This window comes from Canis lupus, chromosome 17 (assembly GCF_003254725.2).
Source record: "Canis lupus dingo isolate Sandy chromosome 17, ASM325472v2, whole genome shotgun sequence".
NCBI lineage: Eukaryota > Metazoa > Chordata > Mammalia > Carnivora > Canidae > Canis > Canis lupus.
Window position 1 is genome coordinate 19,825,001 of NC_064259.1, and position 25,213 is coordinate 19,850,213.

Here is a 25,213-nt window from a genome sequence, read left to right on the forward strand (position 1 = left end):
TTGCAGAGCTGGTTTGGAGGTCACATATTCTTTCAGTTCCTGCCTGTCTTGGAAGCTCTTTATCTCTCCTTCCATTTTGAATGAGAGCCTTGCTGGATAAAGTATTCTTGGTTGCATATTCTTCTCATTTAGGACCCTGAATATATCCTGCTAGCCCTTTCTGGCCTGCCAGGTCTCTGTGGAGAGGTCTGCTGTTACCCTAATATTCCTCCCCATAAAAGGCAGGGATTTCTTGTCTCTTGCTGCTTTAAGGATCTTCTCTTTATCTTTGCAATTTGCAAGCTTCACTATTAGATGTCGAGGTGTTGAACGGTTTTTATTGATTTTAGGGGGGGATCTCTCTATTTCCTGGATCTGAATGCCTGTTTCCCTTCCCAGATTAGGAAAGTTTTTAGCTATGATTTGTTCAAATACATATTCTGGCCCTCTGGCCCTTTCGGCGCCCTCGGGAACCCCAATTAAACGTAGGTTTTTCTTCCTCAGGCTGTTGTTTATTTCCCTTAATCTAACCTCATGGTCTTTTAATTGTCTCTTTTTTCCTCAGTTTCCCTCTTTGCCATCAACTTGTCTTCTATGTCACTCACTCGTTCTTCCACCTCGTTAACCCTCGTCGTTAGGACTTCTAGTTTGGATTGCATCTCATTCAATTGATTTTTAATTTCTGCCTGATTGGATCTAAATTCTGCAGTCATAAAGTCTCTTGAGTCCTTTATGCTTTTTTCTAGAGCCACCAGTAGCTGTATGATAGTGCTTCTGAATTGGCTTTCTGACATTGAATTGTAATCCAGATTTTGTAACTGTATGGGAGAGAGGATTGTTTCTGATTCTTTCGTTTGAGGTGAGGTTTTCCTTCTAGTCATTTTGCTCAGTGCAGAATGGCCAAAAACAAGTTGTATTGGGGAAAAGGAGAAAAAGAGAAAGAAGGAAAGAAAAGAGAAAAAGAAAAAAGGAAGAAAAAAAGAACAAAAGAAGAAAAAGAGAAAGAGAAAGAAAAAGAATGAAAGGGAAAAAAGGGTGGGGGAAGCAAACAGAAATCAAAAAGAAAAAAAAGAAAAAAGAAAAAAAAAAACCCCACGGGGGAGTATCTTCTGATTCTGTATACTTTAAGTCCCTTGACTTCCCCTGGAACTTGTCCGTCTAGCTGGTCTTCTGGGGGAGGGGCCTGTTGTGCTGAATTTCAGGTGTTAGCACTTGGGGTTGCTGCTCTGCCCCCTGCCTGGTGCAGGGCTCAGTGGGGGTTGTTTACCCCGTGAGGCCCCAGGAGGAACAACCCCAGTGGCGGGGCCAGCTCTGGAGCCCTGGATTCAGCCCCCACAGGAACTCTGAAGCTCTCCGCCTGCAGGGCCTGGATGCTCCGGGGCGGGTCCACTGATCTGCTCAGCTCGGGGCAGGAGCGTCCTTGCTGTCCTGGGCCCTCCCGGCCTCTGCCTGTCCCCGGGGGGAGGCCGGATCCCGGGCTGTGTCCCCGGCGCCCTGGGCTCCGGGGCCTGCGCTGTTGGATTCGCGCTCCCGCCCCGCAGCCCCCTCCGCGGAGCCGCAGCCTGAGCACCGCCGAGCTGCTCCCAGAGCCGCACAGCCCCCTCCGCGCGGAGCCTCTTCCTCTGCCAGAGCGGCCTCCAAGCTGCTCCCGGCCGCACAGTCCCCCCCCGCAGCCCCCCTTGCACAATTTTAAAATAAGAAGACACTTTTCACTTACTTTTCCATTTCAATTGTAATAGTAACCCCTGGAATTTTAAAAATTCTACTTTTAAAATCAAGTGATGGAGGGGATCCCTAGGTGGCGCAGCGGTTTGGCGCCTGCCTTTGGCCCAGGGCGCGATCCTGGAGACCCGGGATCGAATCCCACGTCGGGCTCCCAGTGCATGGAGCCTGCTTCTCCCTCTGCCTGTGTCTCTGCCTCTCTCTCTCTCTGTGTGACTATCATAAATAAATAAAAATTAAAAAAAAAATCAAGTGATGGAAATAAATAAAATCAGGTGACGAAGCACAATGTATTTGCAACTCATCATAACCGTTACCATGAAGATTTGATTACACCGCATCCTTATTCGTTAGGCATCTATCAGGAAGCTGGCCCAGTGCTGTCACTGCAGAGACAGATTAACAGTAGAGGACATAGACTGAGACACAAAGTGATTACCCAAGAGGAGTGCTCCTTCATCTGGTGTTGGTTGCTGTGAGGGCCGCTGGCATGGCCACGCCAAAAGCAGTTTTGGCAGAGCTGGTAGTTGTGGCACTGCTGGCATCGGTACCGGAAACCCATCATACTCTCACAGCGGCAGTAAGAGCATTCCACGGGATGGAAGACTTGCGGAGGGCAGAAAGCAAGGCAGGGGATGGGCGAGGTGGGGGTGAGGGGAGAACAGGGGAGGGAAAGAAGTCATTTTCATTGAAGAATAAAGTCAATACAGTGGAAAACCAAATATCATGTAAAAAAGCAAAGGTGAAAACAAAATTAGAATTGAAAATTCTAAATTGTCTTTTAATTAACGGAACCTGCCATTTACGGGAATAAAAGGGAAAGACAATAGAGGAGAAAATGGTTTTTCAGGTTAGAATATTACATTCCAATCCACCTTAGAAAATAACCAATTTCTTTTTCTTTTTTTCTCTTTTACCAATTTCTTTCTTTTTTTTTTTTTTAAATGAAACTCATGTTTCTCAAAACTCAGATAAATATATAAGGAAAGAAGAGAGAGAAGCCCTCTCAGTCTAAAACTTATTTTCCAAACCTGTTGCTTTTTAAAGAGATATATCATTGTTAGCTATAGAGACATTTATCTCCTTCACTGACATGAGATCTGTGAGAGCCAGGATGACATACTATGTGTCTCTGTTACCTGAAAATACTATGTATTTTACTCAGTACCTTCAACTGAAGGCCTTCAAATGTTGGTTGAATTAAAAGCTACCATACACCTGGGTGTAAGTGGTAACTGGTAAAAAAAAAAAAATCAAGTATATTACCATGTTAGTTTTAGGTAAGAGTTCTAAGTAGAACAGTAAAATAAAGTACTCTAGACTAACGAAGGGGCAGTGATTTGGAAGAAGAGAAACTCAAGGACCTGTCATTCTTTTCTCCACTTAACGAGCATCTCACCTTATGAAAAACTGCCAGGTAGCAGTCAGGATTCATAGAGATTGCTGGGATTCTCTTACAATCTGAACCTCCAGTTCATTGAGTGGGAAACGGGCAATGCACAACTGTATGTTATAGGCGGTTGTTTATACTTTTAAGTGTTGGTAGCATAATTAATTGTCCCCTCTGACAATTTAATTCTGAACACAAGAAATGGAAGTCAATAGGAAAGGGGCATATAGTATTTAAGTCTTCATTTGAATAACTCTTTCTAGTACTATGTGTACAAATCCAATCTTATAAGGATTTTTGGTCCTGTTTCCAAAAATGTACATTAACTAGGGAATCAAGACTCAAAAAACAAACAAAAATGAACACTAGGAGAGAAAACCAATGTAACAGGATCATTAAAGACTAAAAAAAAGTAAAATCAGGAATGAGAACTCCAAAGGACATACTTCCTTTAAGAAATTCAAGCTTTCTGTCATCAAGATATTTCTAAGGCATAATGGAAGTACTAAGAAGAATCTGTGCTCCAAATTAAAACTATACAACCTAGTAAAGTTTTACCAAATAACACTATTTCCAAATCAATCTAGAGCTCACATCAACAGAGTCAACATCAACATACCAGCATTTATAATTCTATACAATAATTTTTATTGATATTAAATAATATATGTACATTAATATTAAATTATTAAGTACATTCTGATAATCTTGGTTGAACATGTATATATATCTGTGTAATTCTTCTTCACTTCTATACCAGTCAAGAGCCAGTGCTTGTATTAGACTGTGTAGTGGGCTGACCAGGTGGATATGGAAAGAACCAGAATGTGGAGAGGATCACTAAGTGTACTGGGTCAATTACAAATAAGATCAGGTTTTGGTAAAAGTATTCTTTTTGGAAGAATGCATCATGTTGTAATCTTCTTATAAACAATATAGTTGGATTAGTAAACCAATATAAAAAGCACAATTTTTGTGTAGATATCTACCCTATAGTTACTTCAACATAATTCAAGTGATGAATTTCATAGAAAGAGCCCAAACTACAATACCATATAGAAATACCACAATTTTAGAATTTATTTCCCTAACATAAAAATTAAGATATGTAGGTAAATGTTATTGTGATAGATAAAATGTTTTATTTTCAAGATATGTCAATGAGTTCATATTATTTCTCTGTAGCTGAGAAAAATATCACTAACCCCATAAGAATGTAATCAATAAATACTATACACAAAGTCACAATAAAATGTTCATATGGATAACAAAAATCAGGACAAATGAGATTCTTTCTATATGGTATGGCAGATACAAAATGATTTTATAAAACAAACTGAATATAAAAGTCCTAAAACACTTCAGGCTTTAAAAGTATTGCCTCCAAAAGAGCCAATAATACTCCAATAATACTATAATAACTTAACGATATAAATCTCTATCCAAAAATCCAGTTAAAAAAATTAGTTGCTGAGGTGCCTAGGTGGCTCAGTGGGTCAAGTGTTTGGTCTGCCTTTCCCTCGGGTCAGGATCTCAGGGTCTGGGGATGGAGCTTCAAGTCAGGGCTCCCTGCTCAGCAGGGAGCCTGCTTCTCACACTCCTAGCCCCTCCTTCACCCATCTTGGCTTGTACTCTCTCCCTCCCTCTCTAATAAGTAAAATCCTTTTTTTTTTTAATTTTAACTGTTTTAGTTTAGTCAAGAGAGTCTACACCTTTCAGAAAATAATCCTGAATCTAAGGTAGCTGTGAACTAAAGCCACAGTGGGGCAAAAGGCTCAGAGGTTTAAAAATAAAAGGCGGGATCCCTGGGTGGCGCAGCGGTTTGGCGCCTGCCTTTGGCCCAGGGTGCGATCCTAGAGACCCGGGATCGAATCCCACGTCGGGCTCCCGGTGCATGGAGCCTGCTTCTCCCTCTGCCTGTGTCTCTGCCTCTCTCTCTCTCTGTGTGTGACTATCATAAATAAATAAAGAAAAAAAAACATAAAAATAAAAGGCATGGATGAGAGAGAGAAGACAGTGTGGACGTGTATTTCATGCTTACAAAGGGGAAAAAGAGAGCTTGGCTTTTTAGCACCTCTCAGCTGTTACTGGTTCTCTTTGGTAGAATAGGAAACACCAAGAGCCTTGAGAGAAAGGAGGAGGTTACATAAAAACTACAGCCTTTCCTTTATCAAACTCACACAAGCTAAACAAGGAGATAAACCGATAACAAAAAAAGAAAAAATTAAGAAGTTACTGGAGATAACTACCATTTCAATTCCAAGCAAGACAAAGATATGGGTCAAATCTCCGGAAATTCATATATTGCCTATAGCTCGAGACTGAATGACAAAAGTTCTGCTTACCATTCTCAACGTGGGCAAGCCTATGCATGAGAGGTAGCCAGACAAGGCACTGGGGAGGAGGATCGGCCATCATCGTGTCTAAAAACATATTTAGCATTATCTTTTTCTGTGAAGAGAAGAAAAACAAACATACTTTATATTCTTCAAGTACCTCTGAATTCCAAAATTAAGTTAATCTAGAAGTTTCTCAACCAAGCTGTAATGAATTCCATGTGAAATTCTATAGCAAAGTACAATTACATTTTACATTACTATAGACATTGCAACACATTGTACATTACCACTATATTCAATGCATTTCCACACACGTTGAGTCTTAACCATATAAGGTAAATAGTTTAGATATCACTATCTTCATCTTACAGATGAGAAAAAGAAGGAACAAAGCATTTAAATGATTTATAAAGATCTTGGGACACCTTGGTGGCTCCGCTGGTTGAGCATCTGACTCTTGGTTTCAGCTCAGGTCATGATCTCAGAGTTGTGGGATTGAGCCTTGCTTCAGGCTCCGAACTCAGCAGGAAGCCTGTTTGGGATTCTCTTTCTTTCTCTCTCTCTCAAATAAGTAAATCTTTAGGGGATGAATGAATGAATGAATGAATAACCTGTAAAGGTCCTACCTAAATCACATAAAGCGAGGACTGGAACTCAGCTGCCCTTCAAATTACTATTTCTCTTACCTGTGGGGTAGACAGACATTCCACACCTTGTTATAGAACAACATCATTGAGAGCAGAAACTACTCCATTTGTTGTTTACTGTATTGCCAGCATTTCGGGGTTTTGGGTTTTTTTGTTTTGTTTTGTTTTGTTTTGTTTTACGATTTTATTTATTTATTCATGAGAGACTCACAGAGAGAGAGGCAGAGACATAGGCAGAGGGAGAAGCAGGCTCCATGCAGGGAGCCTGATGTGGGACTTGATCCCGATACCGGCACTCTGGGATCACACCCCAAGCCAAACACAGACACTCAATCACTGAGCCACCCAGGCGTCCCTTGCCAGCATTTCATAACAGTGCCAGGCACACAACAGGCACTGGATAAGTAATCGTTGAGTCCATACAAAAGTGAGGAGCAAACACTGTTAAACATCACTTGACAACTTTCTCATTTACAGAAAGAAAACTAAAGTGCAGAAAAGTGAAGTAATTAGACCCAGTCACAGAGATAGTGAAAATAGGGATGAAAATAGACTCTAAACATCCAACGTCCATCACTCCCCTGTAACACCACCTCCCCAGCTAGACTTTTTTTTTTTTTTAAGATTTAATTTATTTACTCACGAGAGACACAGAGAGAGAGAAGGAGAGAGGCAGAGACACAGAGGGAGAAGCAGGCTCCATGCCGGGAGCCCGACGTGGGACTCAATCCCAGGTCTCCAGGATCATGCCCTGGATCGAAGGTGGCACTAAACCACTGAGCCACCCAGGGATCTCTGTTTTTGTGTATCTTTTTGGTAACTATGAGAATCTTGATTCCATTGTACATAAGGAGATAATTCTTATTAACAATAATCTTAAGAAAAAAAATTGGTAATTAGGGAACAGAAAAAGGAAGATAAAGTAGATGGCAAGGCAAGAAAGAGACTTTTGTAATAAAAACTTGAAAAAGAGGAAGAAAAATTAAGGAAAGCCTCCAACTGAGGACAGAGATTGGAGGCCAACACTGAATAGGGGTAGGGCAGGGGCAAGCAAGAGGGCTTATGGAGGGCTTCCTACTGTTTGATAACAGTAGGAAGTTACCATCCAAAGGCTCTTTATAGAAAGCTGTGCACTGGTAGTGAGGTTTGAGAAATACCCACTTAATTAGGCTAAATAAAGTTTTCCAAAGTGTTTTCCATCTCAGGCATCCAAGTCATTGATGTTTCTGAGACCTCAGTGGAACCTCAGAGGAATGAGTGAACAAAACATTAAAAACCAAACCAGAAAGTCACAGAACATTTAAAGGGAGGTTCAGATATGGAAAATGCCTCTAAATAAGGATATTTGCATAAATGCAACAAAGACAAATAAATGAAAATTGTCTACATAAAATTACTGGGAAAGAAGATGCTGGGAAGTTTTTTTTAGCTAGTAAGAGGTAGTAATCAAAACTAAATGTATGTTTAAATTAATATTTCTATATTTTTATACCTAATATTAAAAAATTACATTTCTACAAGTCTACCTATAATCCTAACGCTACTTTCTCTTAGAAAGTTTTGATTTGCCTATCATGGAGGTTTCTCTTTTATTTTATTTTATTTTATTTTATTTTTTTTTAGGTTTCTCTTTTAATACTCAAGTTGAAAAAGGGCAATTATACTTGACATCTCAGAAGAGCCTGATAAAAATACTCAGGGTCAGTTTACAAAAGTTGTCCTAAAGTCATACTGTAATTTGAATTCCTCCAAGAGCATGAGAAATAAAACCATAACTGTGTCCAGTACTCTTGTCTTCCATTTGGAGAAAGTCACTTAACATTCTGGTTTCAGGGGCACCTGGGTGGCTCTCAGTGGTTGAGTGTTTACCTTTGGCTCAGGGCATAATACCAGGGTCCTGGGATATAGTCCTGCATTGGGCTCCCTTGCAAGGAGCCTGCTTCCGTCCTCTGCCTATGTTTCTGCCTCTCTCTGTCTCTCATGATTAAACAAATAAAATCTTTAAAAACAAAAACATTCTGGTTTCAGTAGAGCAGTGCTTCTCAGAGTGTGGTCAGAAGCTGCCCTATAGGTCTCTAAAACATTTTCAAGGAGTCCATGAGGCCAGAACTATTTTTAAAACAATTCTCAGACATTACTTGCCCATTTCAAAATATGTCTCTTATAGGTGTACAGTGGGGTGTGCCAGAGGCAAAGTGGCATATCCACAATCATCTGAAAAAGCTACTAAAGCATTCCTCCTTTTTCCAATTCCTCCCTATGTGAGGCCAGATTTCTTTCCATACTTTAACCAAAACAACATATCACAACAGAACCCATGGATAAGCAGATAGGAGAACCCAGCTGTCTTCAATTGAGCCAAATATTAAAGCAATTTGCAAAAAAATGTACTACCATGGCACTCTGGTTAAATATTTTTGTTTTGGAATATGTAGTTAATTTTTTATAAAAATGTATTATTTAAGATGTAACAGATTTATTGTTATTTTTTTTCATGTAGGCTCCAACTGGGTGTGGAGCCCACTGTGAGCTTGAACTCATGACCCTGAGATTGAAAACTGAGCTGAGATCAAGTGTTGGACGCCCAACTGATTGAGCCCCTTAGGCGTCCTATCATTGTTATTTTAAAGTGACAATAAATACCTTTAATTTCTCAAATTTAATCTTTAGTATAGAAATATCAATAGGTATAACCCACATAAACAAAAGCTCTTTGGGGACCTCAATAATTTTTATTGTAAAGAGGGCAGCCCTGGTGGCGCAACGGTTTAGCGCCGCCTGCAGCCAAGGGCGTGATCTGGAGACCCTGGATCGAGTCCCATGTTGGGCTCTCTGCATGGAGCCTGCTTCTCCCTCTGCCTGTGTCTCTGCCTCTCTCTCTCTCTCTCTCTCTCTGCATCTCTATGAATAAATAAATAAAATCTTTAAAAAAATTTTTTTATTGTAAAGAGGTCCTGAGACCAAAAAGGTTGAGAATAGCTGAGATAGAATTCCTAGCTCAAAAATTCCATGACTTAGTAAATAACTGTGTGGAAGACCGGTTGGCTCTTTTTTCTCCTTTTTTATTTTTATTTTTCTTGAGTTGAACACATCCTTTGCATTTCTCCTTATTTTTATAGCACAATATTTATAACAAAAACTATAATAAAATTGCAAAAACTGTACATTCCCACAATTCTCATTTTTCTGTATTTCTTTCCAAATGTATATATGCATCTATGTAATTATGTACATAGGGTAGATGAAAACATATGTTTTTTTCACTTAACTTTTTATTAAATATTAATTGTTTTGCTATGAAGTCTTCATTTCTAATCATTTTAACAGCTGTCTGATCCACTGAGCAGAGACACCATGATTTATCTCTGCCTTCCTCTATAAAACACGCTGTTTCTATCCTATGTGTACTCACCTTTTTTCTTGGAAATGAGCTTTCTTTTTGTCACCTACCTCCCTTGCCCTTTGTTATTCTAAGCCTCAATACTATTACCCTAGAGCCATTCTCACCTCCTTCCCTCCACCCATGACTACATTTTCCCTGTTTTACAGGGGGGCAGGGACCATTTCTTAAAAATGAGAAACCCAGTATCAGTAAAATACCATGAAAAAACAAGTAAATTAGTTTAGCATTGGATCATCACAGGTGCAATTTCCAACCTCATCATTTCCATTACAACTTCTTGTTTCCTTATGGACAACATGTATTTCTTATCCATTGCCTTAACTCACTTGGTAAACAATAAACCATGTATGACATATAGTTAACAAACTTGAAAACATTTTTAAAAAATCTTCCAGATTAAAAACATGTTTATATAAACTTTTGTGCAGAGTTAAAAATATTTTGCCTGAACAGGGCAAACATACATTAACTGGTTATAGGACCAGTGCTATGGGTCAGCCTTCTGATTATTATTAGACACTGATTTGTCCATATCGCAGATTTATTTTGAAATTAAAGTACTTTGTAATGACACAACAATATAATGTTGCTGTGCTATTTTTTTAGAGATGTTTTTATTTAATACAGCTAAAAGATGGGGAGACTTCAGAATTTCTAAAATACTCTATTTTCCTCATTGCAAAGATTGTTTCATTTGAGAGAATCATGGAATAAAAAGCCAATGAAAACAAGATTGCAGGTACATCCATGAGATTCAAACTTTCAGTTAGAATGCAAGCCAAAGATACTCTCTCATGCCATATTTGATTTAAATCATTTAATCTAACAAATCACTAGTAAGCATCACTCATTTTCCAAACATCATTAGTCACAGGGATATAAAGTTGAAGATCAAGGTGCATCCCTTCAGGATATAAGGGAGCTAGATATAACATGCCATGGGAATGAGAAGAGGAACAATTAATCCTACATTGAAAGATTCAGGGCATCAAAGAAAAAGGGCTATTTTAGCTGGGATATGAAATATGAGGGCCTCTGTTGAAGAGAGAGAAGTTCAGGGGTTATTGGCATGTCAGTGCAAACCAATATCATTTGAAATGACAACACATGCAGGACCAAACACAGGCATAATTCAGCTGAAGCAACAACAGGAAGTGCTATGACCAAGTTCACACATGTGCAAGGAAAGACAACCCATCATAACTACTGCCTGGCCAACTGCAATTGTAACATGCCATTAGCTATATGAAGTATCTCTATATCAGAGATGCGAAGGTGTGATTTGAATGTCTTCAAATCAATGAAACATGGTAATAACCCAACTAGATCACAGTAATAAAGGACCGCTGCTGGACACTGTAAAATCTGCTTAATTAGAATTCCTATGAAATACACATATACATGTGCCAGGCAATTCTTACCAAACTTTATTCAATGTCCAGGAAAACTAGGTCAGAACGTCCAGAAAACATCTCACTTCAAAGATAAAGTGGGAAGAAAAGTCACTTTGGCATACAGCAAAAGATACGCTGGTCGAAATAGAATCAGAGACATCTCCAGGCATGAGAAATCCTGTTGTTATTCTGAAAAATCCACTGGTGATAATGTAATCTCATAGCTACCCACTTCCTACCTCCCTGTGAATCAAGGAGAATCCTGCCACACTGAGTGAAAGAATGCCTCTACTTCCCCATCTCCCTCTTTCATCCTTCTCTCCCCTGCTCTACTTATTCAGTCTTCCATACAGATAGACATCAAATTTAAAATCCTCTGCAGGGTGAGGGTTGCCTGGGTGGCTCAGTCAGTTAAGCATCTGACTCTTGATTTTGGCTCAGGTCATGATCTCAGGGTCAGTGAGATAGAGCCCCATGCCCATTAAGATTCACTCTCTCCCTCTGCCCCTCTACCTCTCTCTCAAAAAAAAAAAAAAAAAAATTCACACATTTAAAAAACAATTAAAAAATGAAATCCTCTGCAGGGTGGACTGAACACTTCAAACTAAAGTCAATACAAACCTAAAAAATAAATAATACAACAAATAGCAATCACCTTTTTAAGGAGAAACAGAACTCATACTCAAACACTGAAGTTTAGAAAAAATGCAGAGAAATTTAACATATTGCTATGCACTGCTTGTTTATAAAAACTTTTTTAAGTCTCTAAAGTCAGTTTGTTAGTGTATGACCACTGAAGAATCAGGGGCACCTGGGTGGCTTAGTCCATTAGGAATCCAACTCTTGGTTTCAGCTCAGGTCATGATCTCAGGGTTGTGACTCGAGGTCTAAATCAGGCTCCACTCTCCTCAGAGTCTGCTTGAGATTCTCTCCCCCTCACTCCCTCCCACTGCTTCTCCCTCCACCTCACATGCTCTGTCTCTCAAATAAGTAAATAAAAATTTTAACAATCAATAAATAAGTAAATAAATAACCACTGAAGAATCAATAAATTTGGTCTACTCCCCAAAATGTTAGACTTGAGGTGCTGTTAATACTGTGCTTTATTCAGACAATAATCATGATCACAAATTTACAGCTAGGATTAATTTTTCTATTAATTTAAAATATACCAAAATAGAATTATATAATATTCTTGTCATCCAGCTTCAACAATTCTCAACATACAACTAATTTTAATTTATGCCTTTACTCTTCCTTCAGTCTGGATTAATTGGAAGAAAATTCCAGACATACTATTTCTTGAATTAACTTTACTCCAGTGGTTTATTACAAACATTTCAAATGCTTCTGACGCTCATAAAGGCATCCTTGTAAATCTTTTTTTGGACATAAGCTTTTATTTCATGTGGGAAAAAAACTCAAGAGTCAAACTGCCAGATCATGGGTAGGTATTTGTAAGGGTTTATAGGAAACCAACAGAGCCTCTTTCAAAGTGGTTTGTATGAGAGTTCTGCTGCTCCAAATCTTCAACAACATTTGGTGTAGTCTGAATTTTAGCTATTCCAGTAGATGTGTTCTGCTGAATAAACTTATAAATGCTTTTAATTTTGTTGAGTTGTTTTTTTTTAAAGATTTTACTTATTTGAGAAAGAGAGAGAGCACAAGCGGTGGGGAGGAGCAGAGGGAGAGGGAGAAGCAGGCTCTCCACTGAGCAGGGAGCCCAATGTGGGGCTCAGTCCTAGGACCCCGGATCATGACGTGAGCCGAAGGCAGATGCTTAACCAACTCAGCCACTGAGGTGCCCCTTTGTTGTGTTTTTAAAACTACATAAGTCCAACATCTCTTATATTGGGTTAGTTTGAAAAATTGTTTTTTAAAAAAGAATTAAAGCTGTATTAAAATAAACAAATATGTAACTTTCTTCATGTCATTAAAAAAAATTCAAGCATTTCTCCTGTAATTCAACACATACATTATTGGAAAAATTGCACATACCTCAAAACTGTGGACTTAAAAATAACAAAGTATATGAGAAAAACAGGATTGGCACAAACCTAAGAACCTATGCAGCCTTATAAACAGAGGACAAACAAAACAATATCAACACCACTATCAGTACAATTAAATCTCCATAGGCACTGCCAACCAAAGTCACTACCAGATGATACCTTTTGGTCTTAAATCCAGAGACACATTTTTACTTCTTCATAAGGGCATACTACTTTCAAGACAAATTAGTTTTTTGTTTTGTTTTGTTTTAAGATTTTATTTATTTATTCATGAGAGACACACAGAAAGAGGCAGAGACACAAGCAGAGGAAGAAGCAGGCTTCCAGTGGGGAGCCTGATGCTGGACTCAATCCCAGGACCCCAGCATCATGACCTGAGCAGACACTCAACTGATAGAGCCACCCAGGTGCCCCAAAACAGATTAGTTTTATCAAAACTAAATACTGGATCCAAGGGATAGCTAACCCTATCAATCAATTTTTGTAGCACGGGTGTAGGGGGACAGAAGATGTCTTCACATCTCTTGAATCTGTAGCTACAGTTTTACCCCATTAACACCGTAGAAAGTGAAGCAGTTCGTGAATTCTCCAAACTAGCCAGTTCTTTCACTAAAGAAAGATACTTCTGCAAGATTTCCACTTCTTTCTTAAAAGAGACGTACATTCTGTGATCACTTCTTTGTTCAGCCGAGAATATTAATAAGCTGGGGAAAACTGCATGTGATTCAACAGTGCAATTTCCACTTTACGCTGACACTGTTCTCTCTCCATCTGAGGGTCTAAGAGTGAATTTGCATTAAAAAAACACACACATAGTAAAACAATCCATATGGAAAAAGACCATTTCAAAAAGGAACCCAAAAATCATCGGATTTAACTCTTGCTGCATGAAACTTTTTCCAGTCTCTTTTTTTGGGGTCATTCTATCAGTAGTTTCTTTTTCTTGTGAGGGTCTTTTTTCTTTTGTCATCTTTACAGACCAAGGAAAATGTAAGTTTCCTCTAGATTGAGATAAGCTTCTCTGACTTTTCCAAATTTGGCACATATCAAAACACAGACTGAGTTTTTATAGGAATCTGAAGTATATAAGAAGCAACAGTCAGTTCAAAGGCTTCACAATAAAGGCATATAGTAATCTGGAGAATTCTAGATAGCATTCTTAGGATTAACAGTTGGAAGTTTCTGTATATTCTTCAATATTTTAAACTTCTGCTCCAATACCAAAGTGTCATATTAGTCACATTACAATTAGATCAAGGGTTACTTTGGATTTAGCACCCCACATAATTAATCACTGATCAGATGTTGTTCTTTACGGACACTTCTTTGTATAAATTCCCTTCCCTATTCTGACACTTAATAATAGCATTCCAAAACTTGATCAAGTTTTAGCCTGACCTCCAGCAAGTATCTTGTGTGAAAAGCAACATGTACATCACATACATGATTACCCCAGAGTATTTTGGGGGCAATCATTTGATGAAATGGTACTACTAAAGCAGCAAAAGTGAGATGAGTTCTAAATGAAAAATATTTGCAGTTTCTTTTTCATACTCATCCTCACTTACATTGCTTCTGGGCATTTTAATACCTGCAGGGTATCCTGTACTAAGATACCTATGGACAGCTCAGATTATTTAAAAATGAATATATGGGACAGATGGGTGGCTCAGCGGTTAAGCGTCTGCCTTTGGCTCAAGACATGATCCTGATCCGGAGATCAAGTCCCACATGGGGCTCCCTGTATGGAGCCTACTTTTCCCTCTGCCTGTGTCTCTGGCTCTGTGTGTCTCTCACGAATGAATAAATAAAATAATGAATGAATGAATAAATAATAAATATACTGGGTTGGGGGGCAGGGAGGGCGGCACCTGGGTGGCTCAGTGATTGAGCGTTTGCCTTTGGCTCAAGTTGTGATCCCAGGGTCCTGGGATTGAGTCCTACATCATGCTCCCCACAGGGGGCCTCCTCCCTCTGTCCCTGTCTCTGCCTCTCTCTGTGTCTCTCATGAATGAATAAATAAAATCTTTAAAAAATAAAAATAAAAATGAATATATGGGATGGGAAGATGCAAACTGTACTTTATTAGAATAAATTGAAGCACACAGCTATGTTTAATATGCTAAAAGCTGGTATTGTCATTTACACGGAGAAAAAATAAATTATGTATAGAGACAAATTTCTACAAAAACAATTAGCCCAAGTGCATACAGATTTGGGAAGAACATCTCAGAACTTGGTGAAAATAATTCACCAGTATTATAGGCACCACGTTCGGTGTCAAAGCCAATGAGTAATCTCTAAACAAATAATAAAATATGTTTGAAAGTCTGAATTCAGATAAATATGAATTCTTAACTCTAAATGTAAAAAGAAATATATGTGTATTTGTTTTTGGCTCTTGTGAATCAAAATATTACAGGTGGGAGGATCTAGTTTACAATGTACTTTCAGTTCTCAAACCTTTAGATTTGTTCTTTCTATATTTTAACTTATTTGTAAGTAATTTTAGAATTATTTCTATTATTATAGAATGACTGTAAGATTACCAAAAAAATTCCCATTTACCCAGATTCCTTAAATGCTAACACTGCAGAAGAGATACCCTTCTGCCCTTAAATACCTCAGATCATATTTCTTAAAACAAGGATATTTCTTACATAACTTAATACAAGTATCAAAATCAGTAAATTAACATTTATTGACAAAATACTATTATCTAGTCTACAAAATTTATCCAGAATTTTTCAAATGTCCCAATAATGTCCTTCATAACAAAAGAAAAACCTAGATTGTAAACTGCATTGAATGTTTCTCTCTTTAGACTCATGTAATGTAGAACAGCTCAGTCTTTTTTTTTTTTTTTTTTTTGTCTTTCATGACATTGACATTTATAAAGTGTACAAGCTAGTTACTTTGTAGAAATCCTTTCATTTGGACTTGTCAGATGTTTCCTCAAGATGAGACTCAGGCCAAATAGATGTTAAGTAAATTTATTGTGGATAATTGTTTTGCAATATATACAAACACCAAGTCATTACGTTGTACACCTTATACTTTTGATTCCATTCAATAAAGAACAAAACCAACTGTATTTTCATTACTTTCATCTGAAACATTCCACATTTTAATCTGAGCCTTGCAGACTTTTCATTTGGAGTTTGAAGCTTTTTTGGTTGCTTTTTATTTGGAGATTTTCACTAATATGAGATTGGCAATTAAAAAGCAGGTGCAGTTTTCTTTTATTTTATTTTATTTTTTTTTAATTTTTATTTATTTATGATAGTCACACACAGAGAGAGAGAGAGAGAGAGAGAGGCAGAGACATAGGCAGAGGGAGAAGCAGGCTCCATGCACCGGGAGCCTGACGTGGGATTCGATCCCGGGTCTCCAAGATCGCACCCTGGGCCAAAGGCAGGCGCTAAACCGCTGCGCCACCCAGGGATCCCAGTTTTCTTTTAATGTCATGCTGTTGTTTAGGTAATAAGAAATACTAAGTAATCGGCTTTAGACTTTTGTAATTTTTTCCCCTAAATTCAGATAAATATGAATTCTTAACTCTAAATGGCCAAATGGCTTTAGATTTTTGTAATTTTTCCCCCTTCCTGCTAGATTTTGTATTCTAGTAGTCAATGTATTTTCAGTGAAATGTAAAAATATTCCCGTTCTCTTTGAGCAGTATTCATTTCTTGAGATCTTATTGCTTGTCACTTGAATCCTGTAGCTGTCATACATCTGGTATAAGCAACATTTGATTTTTGAAGTGTGTAGATCATCTTTTCATATTTCAAGATGTAATTTTACATTTCTGCATTTTAAAAACAGTTTGGCCATAATCTAGATGCACGTTTTTTTTTAATAATAAATTTATTTTTTATTGGTGTTCAATTTGCCAACATACAGAATAACACCCAGTGCTCATCCCGGCAAGTGCCACCTCAGTGCCCTAGATGCACGCTTCTAATTCATATACCTGCACATGTGACTTTTGTGAACAGAAATTTGCATGTATAATCTGTGTTTACTTGTAACTTTCTGGTAATATACTGCTTATATCTGTGGATTCAAGTTTCTGAAGTGAATACCAATAATTAAAAAAAAAAAGTTGTATGTCAATTACATCTCAACAAAACTGTAAAAAATAAAATCAAACAAAAAATGGAGGGGAGGGCAGCGCAGGTGGCTCAGTGGTTTAGCGCCACCTTCAGCCCAGGGCATGATCCTGGAGACCTGGGATCGAGTGCCATGTCGGGCTCCCTGAATGCAGCCTGCTTCTCCCTCTACTTGTGCCTCTGCCTCTCTCTCTGTGTGTGTCTCTCATGAATAAATAAATAAAATCTTTAAAAAAAAATGGAGAGGAAAAAAGGAAAATGAGACTTAGGTTGTGCTTTTCTGGCCCATGTACCAAAGCAGTGGTACTGGGTGCTTCTCAGTGCATCCTCCTGTGTTGCCTCCTGATTGGCAGGGACATCAGTGTGTCCCCTTTACTGGTGATAGGGTCTTTGATCACTTGGTTAATGTGGATCTAAGAGGTTTCTCTACTATAACATAGTAACTTTTTAAGGTTACTATATTTCCTTTTATAATTAATAAATATCTTATGGAGAGATACTTTCAGACTATGTCAATATCCTACTTATTCTCTTACTCATTAGTTTAAAGACAGACTTTTTCTTAATTTCCCACTTTCCCTAACTTTCTAAGTTTAGCATGAAGTGCCTTTTATCTCATGTCTCCCTGAATAAATGAAGCTACAGTCAGCATCCACTGTGCTCTGAGTCATTTGAGGCCCAGTTAAGATCTCAGGAATTCACACATTCAACCTCAAGGGCAGGATTGCAGAAGGACATACAAATAAAGAGGAAACCCAATCTGTCTTTCCTTCATATGAAAACGGCAGTGTGCCCTTGAGGGATTCTGAGCTGGCAGCTGGGAATCTTTGGTGCTCAGGAAAAAATGGTCCAGTATTGTAGAGTTTTATGCCAAAATGCCTATGTCTCACAGTTTAAAGATCTCATTCAGGAGAGTAATAAATGTCCAGCAGCAATAATATAAACATTTCATCTCAAACATTTTTCTTTAAAATGTTAGTAATTTAAAATATTTTATGTTATCACTTTTCAGAAAAGACTCCCCTCTCCCCCAAACCAAAATTCTCAGGTAAATTTTTTATCCACCCTCTTCAGTCTCCCCCCCGCCCCCTTTATGTCCCTAGACTACAAGCAACCTGGTGAAATCTGTAAAAGGTAGAGGGATAAATGAGCGCTCTCCTAGTCCTAGATTTTACAAAACTGTTCTTACCTGCTGGGGAAAACAGGTGCGGACTGAGTGTTCTGTGTAACCAAAAGACGGCCCTTCAAAAACAGCTGTTGGGAGCTTCAGAACTTCCTTCAGAAACTGGTCAAACTTGCTAAATATCATTAAGCCATTGGAATCTGACATCTGGGAGAAAACATCTATGAGAACAAAACCAAATAAAGTCAAACTAGAAAGAAATATCAACTTTTCATAAATAAATGACTCTGTCATTTGTACACCAGTCAAAAAGTATCAATTAAAAAGTATCATAAAGCTATTATAATTTTTCGTTAATATATATTCTTATTAACATTGTATAGTTACTTTACTGTCCAAGCCCCTATCTCCCACCCACTTAATATATATCTAAACATCAAACCAAATAACCACTCATATAAGTCTACTTCCTACTCTTTGAGTGTAATGAATGATATATAACTCTTTTTTATTTATAGCTAACTTTGTTCTAAGAAGAATTTGTAGCAGCATAACTTTTCTCTCTTAGCATTTATATGTGTTTATATAAGACATATGCATGTTTGGGTGAATATATTAGCATACTGGTTAAAGGGGGTATGAAATTGTATCATATTTGTATATTCATATGCTAATAATGTAATGTATACCTGTGAAAGAAGCATAAAGCATGTTTAAAATATTCCATTCAGGGATGCCTGGGTGGTTCAGTTGGTTAAGTTTCTGCCTTCACCTCAGGTCATGATCCCAGGGTCCTGGGATCAAGCCCCATGTCTAGCTCCCTGATCAGCAGGGAGCCTGCTTCTCCCTCTGTCCCTCCCCCAACTTGTTCTCTCTCTCAAATAAATAAATAGATAAAATCTTAAAAAAAAAAAAATACCCCATTCAGTGAGTACCAAAATGGAATAAAAAGAATTCCTATAAACTCTTCTATCCCAAGATACTTTGATTCCGTAACATCTTATTTTTACCATAAAGTCTGACTCAAGCAGATGGGAAAGAACTTTCTAGTAATACTATTTCTTTATCTTCTTGGAAAGAGTCTCCTCTCTCCAGTTAGTTCTTCCTGTCTTCTCATCCATGGTTGGGGAGAAAAAGAAAAATCACTAGCAACTCAAAATCAGTGTGACAAAGAAATGTGACCTAAGCTTTTTTTCAAACTATTGAGTTTCCTTACAAATGAGTGAATTAAATATGCACAGAAAAATCATTTCCTGAGGCCTTGCTAAAAGTGGCATTTTGAAGTCTTATTCTATATATGCATAATGAATAAGTATATTAGAGATATATACGTAATTGATATATACTACAAACAAATATGCATTATTCCTTAGGTTTAATTTGAAGTATTTATCTTGAAGCACTAGGTATATAACAAATCCATTTTAAATACATTAACCCAAGAAAGATAAAGTGTTAGAATATCAACTCCACAGACTAACTTTTTAGGCAAGAGAAAGCAGGAAATTATCAAAGAAATGAAAATCTCAAGTACATCCTCTCTAGACAGCTGCTACTTTGTAGTTGAAGAATAAGTACTAAATACTCATGATGGGTGGGGAGATTCAATGAGAGGCAAAAAAAACTATGGTCCTAGTAAAAAATAAAATCAATTAACAAATACATACTAAATTCCTACTACATGGTCCAAGTGCCAAGCATTCTGTTAGGTGTTGTGAAACACAACAAAGAATTATGATATACAGTCTTTGTCCACTTAGAAACTTTCAATGTACCTGAAAAAGTAAGATATATTTGAAGCAAAGAAGAATAAAGTGCTAAGTTGACACTAAGTAGAACAGAAATAATAGAGAGACATAAAGATACTTGTTAAGCCTATTTGTCAAGCACCACAGGGTTACCACAAGTAACTATGGCTGAGGCTGCCTGTAGCCACTCAACGTTAATTATCTCCTTGTTTCTTAGTAATAGAATATTCATTCTATTTTGTGCAACAGTGTACCAACAACTGAGAGATTAAAATTTACAGCCTCCTTTTAGCAAGTGGTGGTCATGTGACTAAGTGCCAGCCAATGAGACTATCATTAGCAGGGGTTTGAAGGACTTCCAGGAAGGCTAGTTAAAGAAAGCTAAGCTGAAAAGCAGGCCTCCTTTCCCTCCTCATGCTCTTCCTCCTTTTGCTATCTGAAATGTAGTTATGATAGCTAGAGCTCCAGCAGCCACCTTGAACTAATTATAATTTTGGGGTTTTTCGTGGTTTTTTTTTTTAGGTAATTATAATTTTGATATAGAAATTAGGCTCTAGGAGATGAAAGAAAACAAAAGCAGAGAAAGCCTGGGTCCCAGATGAACTACCTTATCAGCCCTGGACACTTCCTAACCCTGGACTTCTTTTATGTAAGAGAAAAATAAACTTCAATTTCAAGATACTATTATCCTGGGTTTTTGTTTTCAAGCAACAATTCCTAATACTAAGTACTAACATATATTACTAAATGTTACTTCATTTTACACTCACAAAAAGGTATATGTGTGTACACATAATTATTTAAATTTCAAAGAAAAGGGAACTAGATTAGAAAGGTTAACTTGCTTAAGGCTAAAAAGTTGCTGTGTAGCTAAGATTTAAAGTTATACTTCTCTGGCTCCAAAGAAATCTCATTATACCACATAGCTTCTTCAAAATGTAGTTTAGAACAGATACAAAAACACATAGGAAGGAACTGTCAAAGAAAGTTCTAAAAGAAAATAATTTAGAAGGTAGGCCTTAAAAGGTAGAACTTGGAATGATGAGAATGGAAACATGCTGGAGGTGGGGGCTGGGGACACAATCAGGGAAGAGGAGGAAACTCTCCATGACCACTTGTAATTGTTAGCAGATAAGCGGGAGACAGTATACTGAGGAGTGAATTCTTCAACAAGAAAGACAATTTAGATTGAGAAATAAAGACAGAATAAGTATCTAGTATGAAAGAAATCTCTAGGGGATCCCTGGGTGGCGCAGCGGTTTGGCGCCTGCCTTTGGCCCAGGGCGCGATCCTGGAGACCCGGGATCGAGTCCCATGTCAGGCTCCCGGTGCATGGAGCCTGCTTCTCCCTCTGCCTGTGTCTCTGTCTCTCTCTCTCTCTGTGACTATCATAAATAAATAAAAATTTTTAAAAAAAGAAAGAAGTCTCTAAAAGAGGAAAGCACTTTAAATTTGTTTTAAAAACTCTATATAGGGGGAAAATATTTAAGAAAACTAAGTTTAAAAAAAAAAAAGAAAACTAAGTTTTAATAAAATTTGACTGTTAGTGACCCCAGAATGATAAAAGAGGAAGAACAGGATTGGAGAAGTCAGCTGGTAAACCTTGTGGATGATGTACAAATGAGGTGGTGAGTGTTTGAACTTCAGCAATGACAGTGGGTGGGGGGAGGGGGTCACCTCCAAGACATTTCAGTGAAGGAAACTACAACTGATGGCTGGCTGGATTCTGGAATAAAGGAATTTAAGAAGTTAGGATTATTCTAAACTCCTAATATGGTAAAATGCAGACAATCCTGACTGAAAAAAAAAAAAAAAAAAACAAACTAAAGATAAAAAGACTTAGCTTTGCACATAAGTATATTTGAACCAAGCAGCAAATGTCCAGGTAAAACACTCCTGCAGGCAGTGAGAACCTGAGAATTGGGCTATAGCTCAAGACTGCAGATACAGAGCTTTGAAGATGGTACCAATAATGTGAAAAACGGATGCCCTTAAGGAGGGGAGCGCATAGTGACTTCATTTTTAGATAGCTGGGTGCTATTCTTATAATGAGGAAAATAACCTGAATGAAAACAAAGAGTCAGTGTGTGGAGAGGTGCCTACACTCAGTATCTATCTTCCCCTGCTTGCTCCCCAGCTGAGCCCTGTGTTGAGAATGGCGATGTGCTCCACTTAAAAAAATAACTTCCCCCCCCCCAAAAATAAATAAAAATAAATAACTTCCCAATTTCTTTTGCACAATGTAACCCTAAGTGGGTTTCTGGGAATGCTTCTGTTTTCCTGAGAGAGGCACTGCTTTCTTCTTTCTGCTTGGAAAGAGAATGCAAGGCCTATCCAGCAATCACAAGGTCAGAAGGAGGAAAGCCACATGGCAGAGCAGAAGAGGATGGAACTTGAGTCTCTGATGACATCCTTAAGTCACTACACCAACTGACTTACCAGCCTTTGGACTCATTTTAACATGAGAAAAATAAATCTCAATGTGTTTTAGCTACCGTTAGTGAAGTTTTTTGTTGCCACTCAATGTATTCGTAAGTGATAAACTGGCAAGTTATTACACTATACCCACTAACTAAATGGTGTAAATATTCAAGATGGGAAACTGATGCTACCAAGTACATAAATACACATATCCACAGTTTCACAATCCCAAAAACACCAATGTATATACCTGCACTGACAAATCTACACCTGACTCATTCAGTAATGAAAGGGAGTGACTGGATCATAAAATGACTAACATCTCCTCAAAAAAGTATTCTTTTCTTTTACACTTGGTTAACATGTCCTATAATATATTCAGAGTTATATTTTTTAAAGATTCATTAAAAAAGAAACTATAACTTAATAGGATCATAATACAATTACAAGAGAACAAGCAGAAACATGTTTCTTTGTTTGATTTAATAAGAGAAATACTGTTAGATCCCCAAACTGAAGCCATAGTGAAATTATTTATTATTTCCTGAGTTACTAGTTTACAACAGTATTTTTTTTTAGAGATTAGGCTTCTTTTATCCATAAGAAAAACGGTATAAAATTATTAATTTTTAAAATCTTAAATGAAGTATAACAATGAATATGTGATTTACTATCTACAAATAAAAAGATCTCATCAAAGAAATAAATAAAAGACAATAAAATTTAATAAAAATTAAACTAATCCTCTAATTAAAGCCCTCAACCCTTCAGGCATTAAGGGTCTAAATTATTCCCCAGAACACTGGTTAATTTCCTCAGTAATTCTCTTTCTACTTATATACCTCTGAAAGAAGGTATGCTAATTCCCCATTAGTGGTTTCCAGATAAAAATGTAGGCTTTCTCCCTTGTGAAAAACCCACAACTGAGTCCCTAAATGCTTATGTATACACACTTTAAAAAATATTCTGTCCTCTGTGCAATGGCAAAATAATGCTACTATTTTACCATCATCACATATGTTTCCATTTTTTTTCTTTTTCTGGTGATAATGAGCCTGGTTTTACTCATTGCATCTATCCATTCTTTTCTTCTCCCCACATAACCAGTCACACACTTTTTGCAAGATAATACGGTTGTCTACAATAAAGTCTATAAACAGAATACCATTTTCTTTTATATGTTAGCTTTCCCAGGTAACTGACTCTCATCACCTATCATCTTTCTATCAACTAAGTAATCTAACCCTCAAAAACATGTATATACATCTGCATGTTTAGAAATACCTATATGTAACCAAATCCAAGTGAATATTTTATTCCCAAACTCATGAATATTCCTACATCATTCATTAACCCAGAGGGAGGCTGGAGGATGGGAGTTAGCACGTTTTGGGTCTCTCGAGAGCTGACTCAGCCAGGAACTGCTTCAGACAAGTTTCAAGGCCTCCCTTGGTTTTGTTTGTTTTTCTTTTTCTTCTTATGATAAAATACTGATTTAGGACTTATCTCTTACTTGCTTCCAGTTCTAGAACATTTTGGTCATATGAGAAATGCAAATGTGGACATCACTCATTCATATTAAATAGTCTTGTCTGTCTAATGACTAGAAGGGATGATTAGCATAAAGAAGCCAGGGTAACTCTGCAGTGACAGGCAGTTAAAAGACCATTGCAGAGGAGGCTAAACTTTGAACAGGTGAATCTGTTTAATTATAACTGCAAAAGACAGCTTCCTCTACAGTCTGCTAGCACAAAAGCAAAGAAGCAAGCAATTGAAATGTCAGTGAGAGCTGCCAGTTCTGGGCAAAAACAGCACCTCAGATCATCTTTTCTCCAGCTACTCAAAGTGTGGTCTGTCAGAAACATGCAAAAATGAAAGTAATATAAATCATTATTATTACAAAAACATTCTTATGCTATAACCCAGAAAAAATACCGGTTATCATTTTGGTATACTTTTTCTATGTGCATAACAAGTTGTTGTCTAAAACCAAATCACATTGATGCATTTTGATCTGAAACATCTTTGAGGACATTATATTCAATCATGTGGGTATTCCGAACTATAAGCTCTGGGTTTTGGACACTAAAGCTGTCTCAAGTTTTTGCATATTATAAAAATGTCATAACAAATATACATGAAGGGACACCTGGGTGGCTCAGTGGTTGAGCGTCTGCCTTTCACTCAGGGCGTGATCCCAGAGTCCAGGAAGTCCTGCATCGGGCTCTCTGCATGGAGCCTGCTTTTCCTCCCCTTTTCTGTGTCTCTGCCTCTCTCTCTGTATCTCTCATGAATAATTTTTTTTAATCTTTAAAAAAACCCGAACATACATGAAATTTAGGGTGCACTCTGATTAATTCCTCAGGGTAAACTCAAGAAATAGACTGAGTCAACAGATACAGATATTCTTACAGCCTTCCTGATACATACTTTTAGACTGTCCTTCAAAATGGTAGCACCAGGTTTTTAAAGAATTTAGAAATAAACTATATGATTCTGCTCCTATCTTTTAATGCAAGACAGACGAGTTCTGAAGGAGAGACTAAGTTTCTTGGAAAATGAATAGCAGAATTAAAGTAAATAAATCACATAAATTAAATGACAAATCATAAATAATGGGCTTTACAGTCTATAAATTTTGTTCTCTGAGTTATTTGTAGGGTTTTTGACATTACTGAGTTTTGATCATCCTTATAATTAAAGTCTGTATTCTAATTATAAATCGTTGGTATTTGGAATCAGACCCTAGGTTAACTGTGAATCTAGGATATAGTCCCTAAATGGCCACAACAGTGAACTCTTTCTACAAATGAGTGCTACCTAGGGACAGAAACTTTTATAAGAGAAATCTGAAAAACCTAATCAAGAAATGTTTCAAGCTAGAGATGAAATGTCAAAAAAAAAAATAAAATAAAATAAAATA

At 37.4% G+C, this 25,213-nt stretch overlaps 1 protein-coding gene across 17 annotated transcripts in view; it reads right to left on the reverse strand.

Annotated features, from left to right (window-relative positions):
• The window catches only part of DTNB (dystrobrevin beta), a 244,793-nt gene that overhangs the window by 157,682 nt on the left and 61,898 nt on the right, over nucleotides 1-25,213 (reverse strand). For all 17 annotated transcript variants that reach the window (XM_035700347.2, XM_049095321.1, XM_049095322.1 and 14 more), the window contains exons 6-8: nucleotides 18,188-18,342; nucleotides 5,437-5,542; nucleotides 2,141-2,307 (exon numbers count right to left, since the gene is read on the reverse strand). In XM_035700347.2, the coding sequence (XP_035556240.1) occupies nucleotides 2,141-2,307; nucleotides 5,437-5,542; nucleotides 18,188-18,342 (428 nt within the window). The remainder of the gene's footprint in view (nucleotides 1-2,140; nucleotides 2,308-5,436; nucleotides 5,543-18,187; nucleotides 18,343-25,213) is intronic.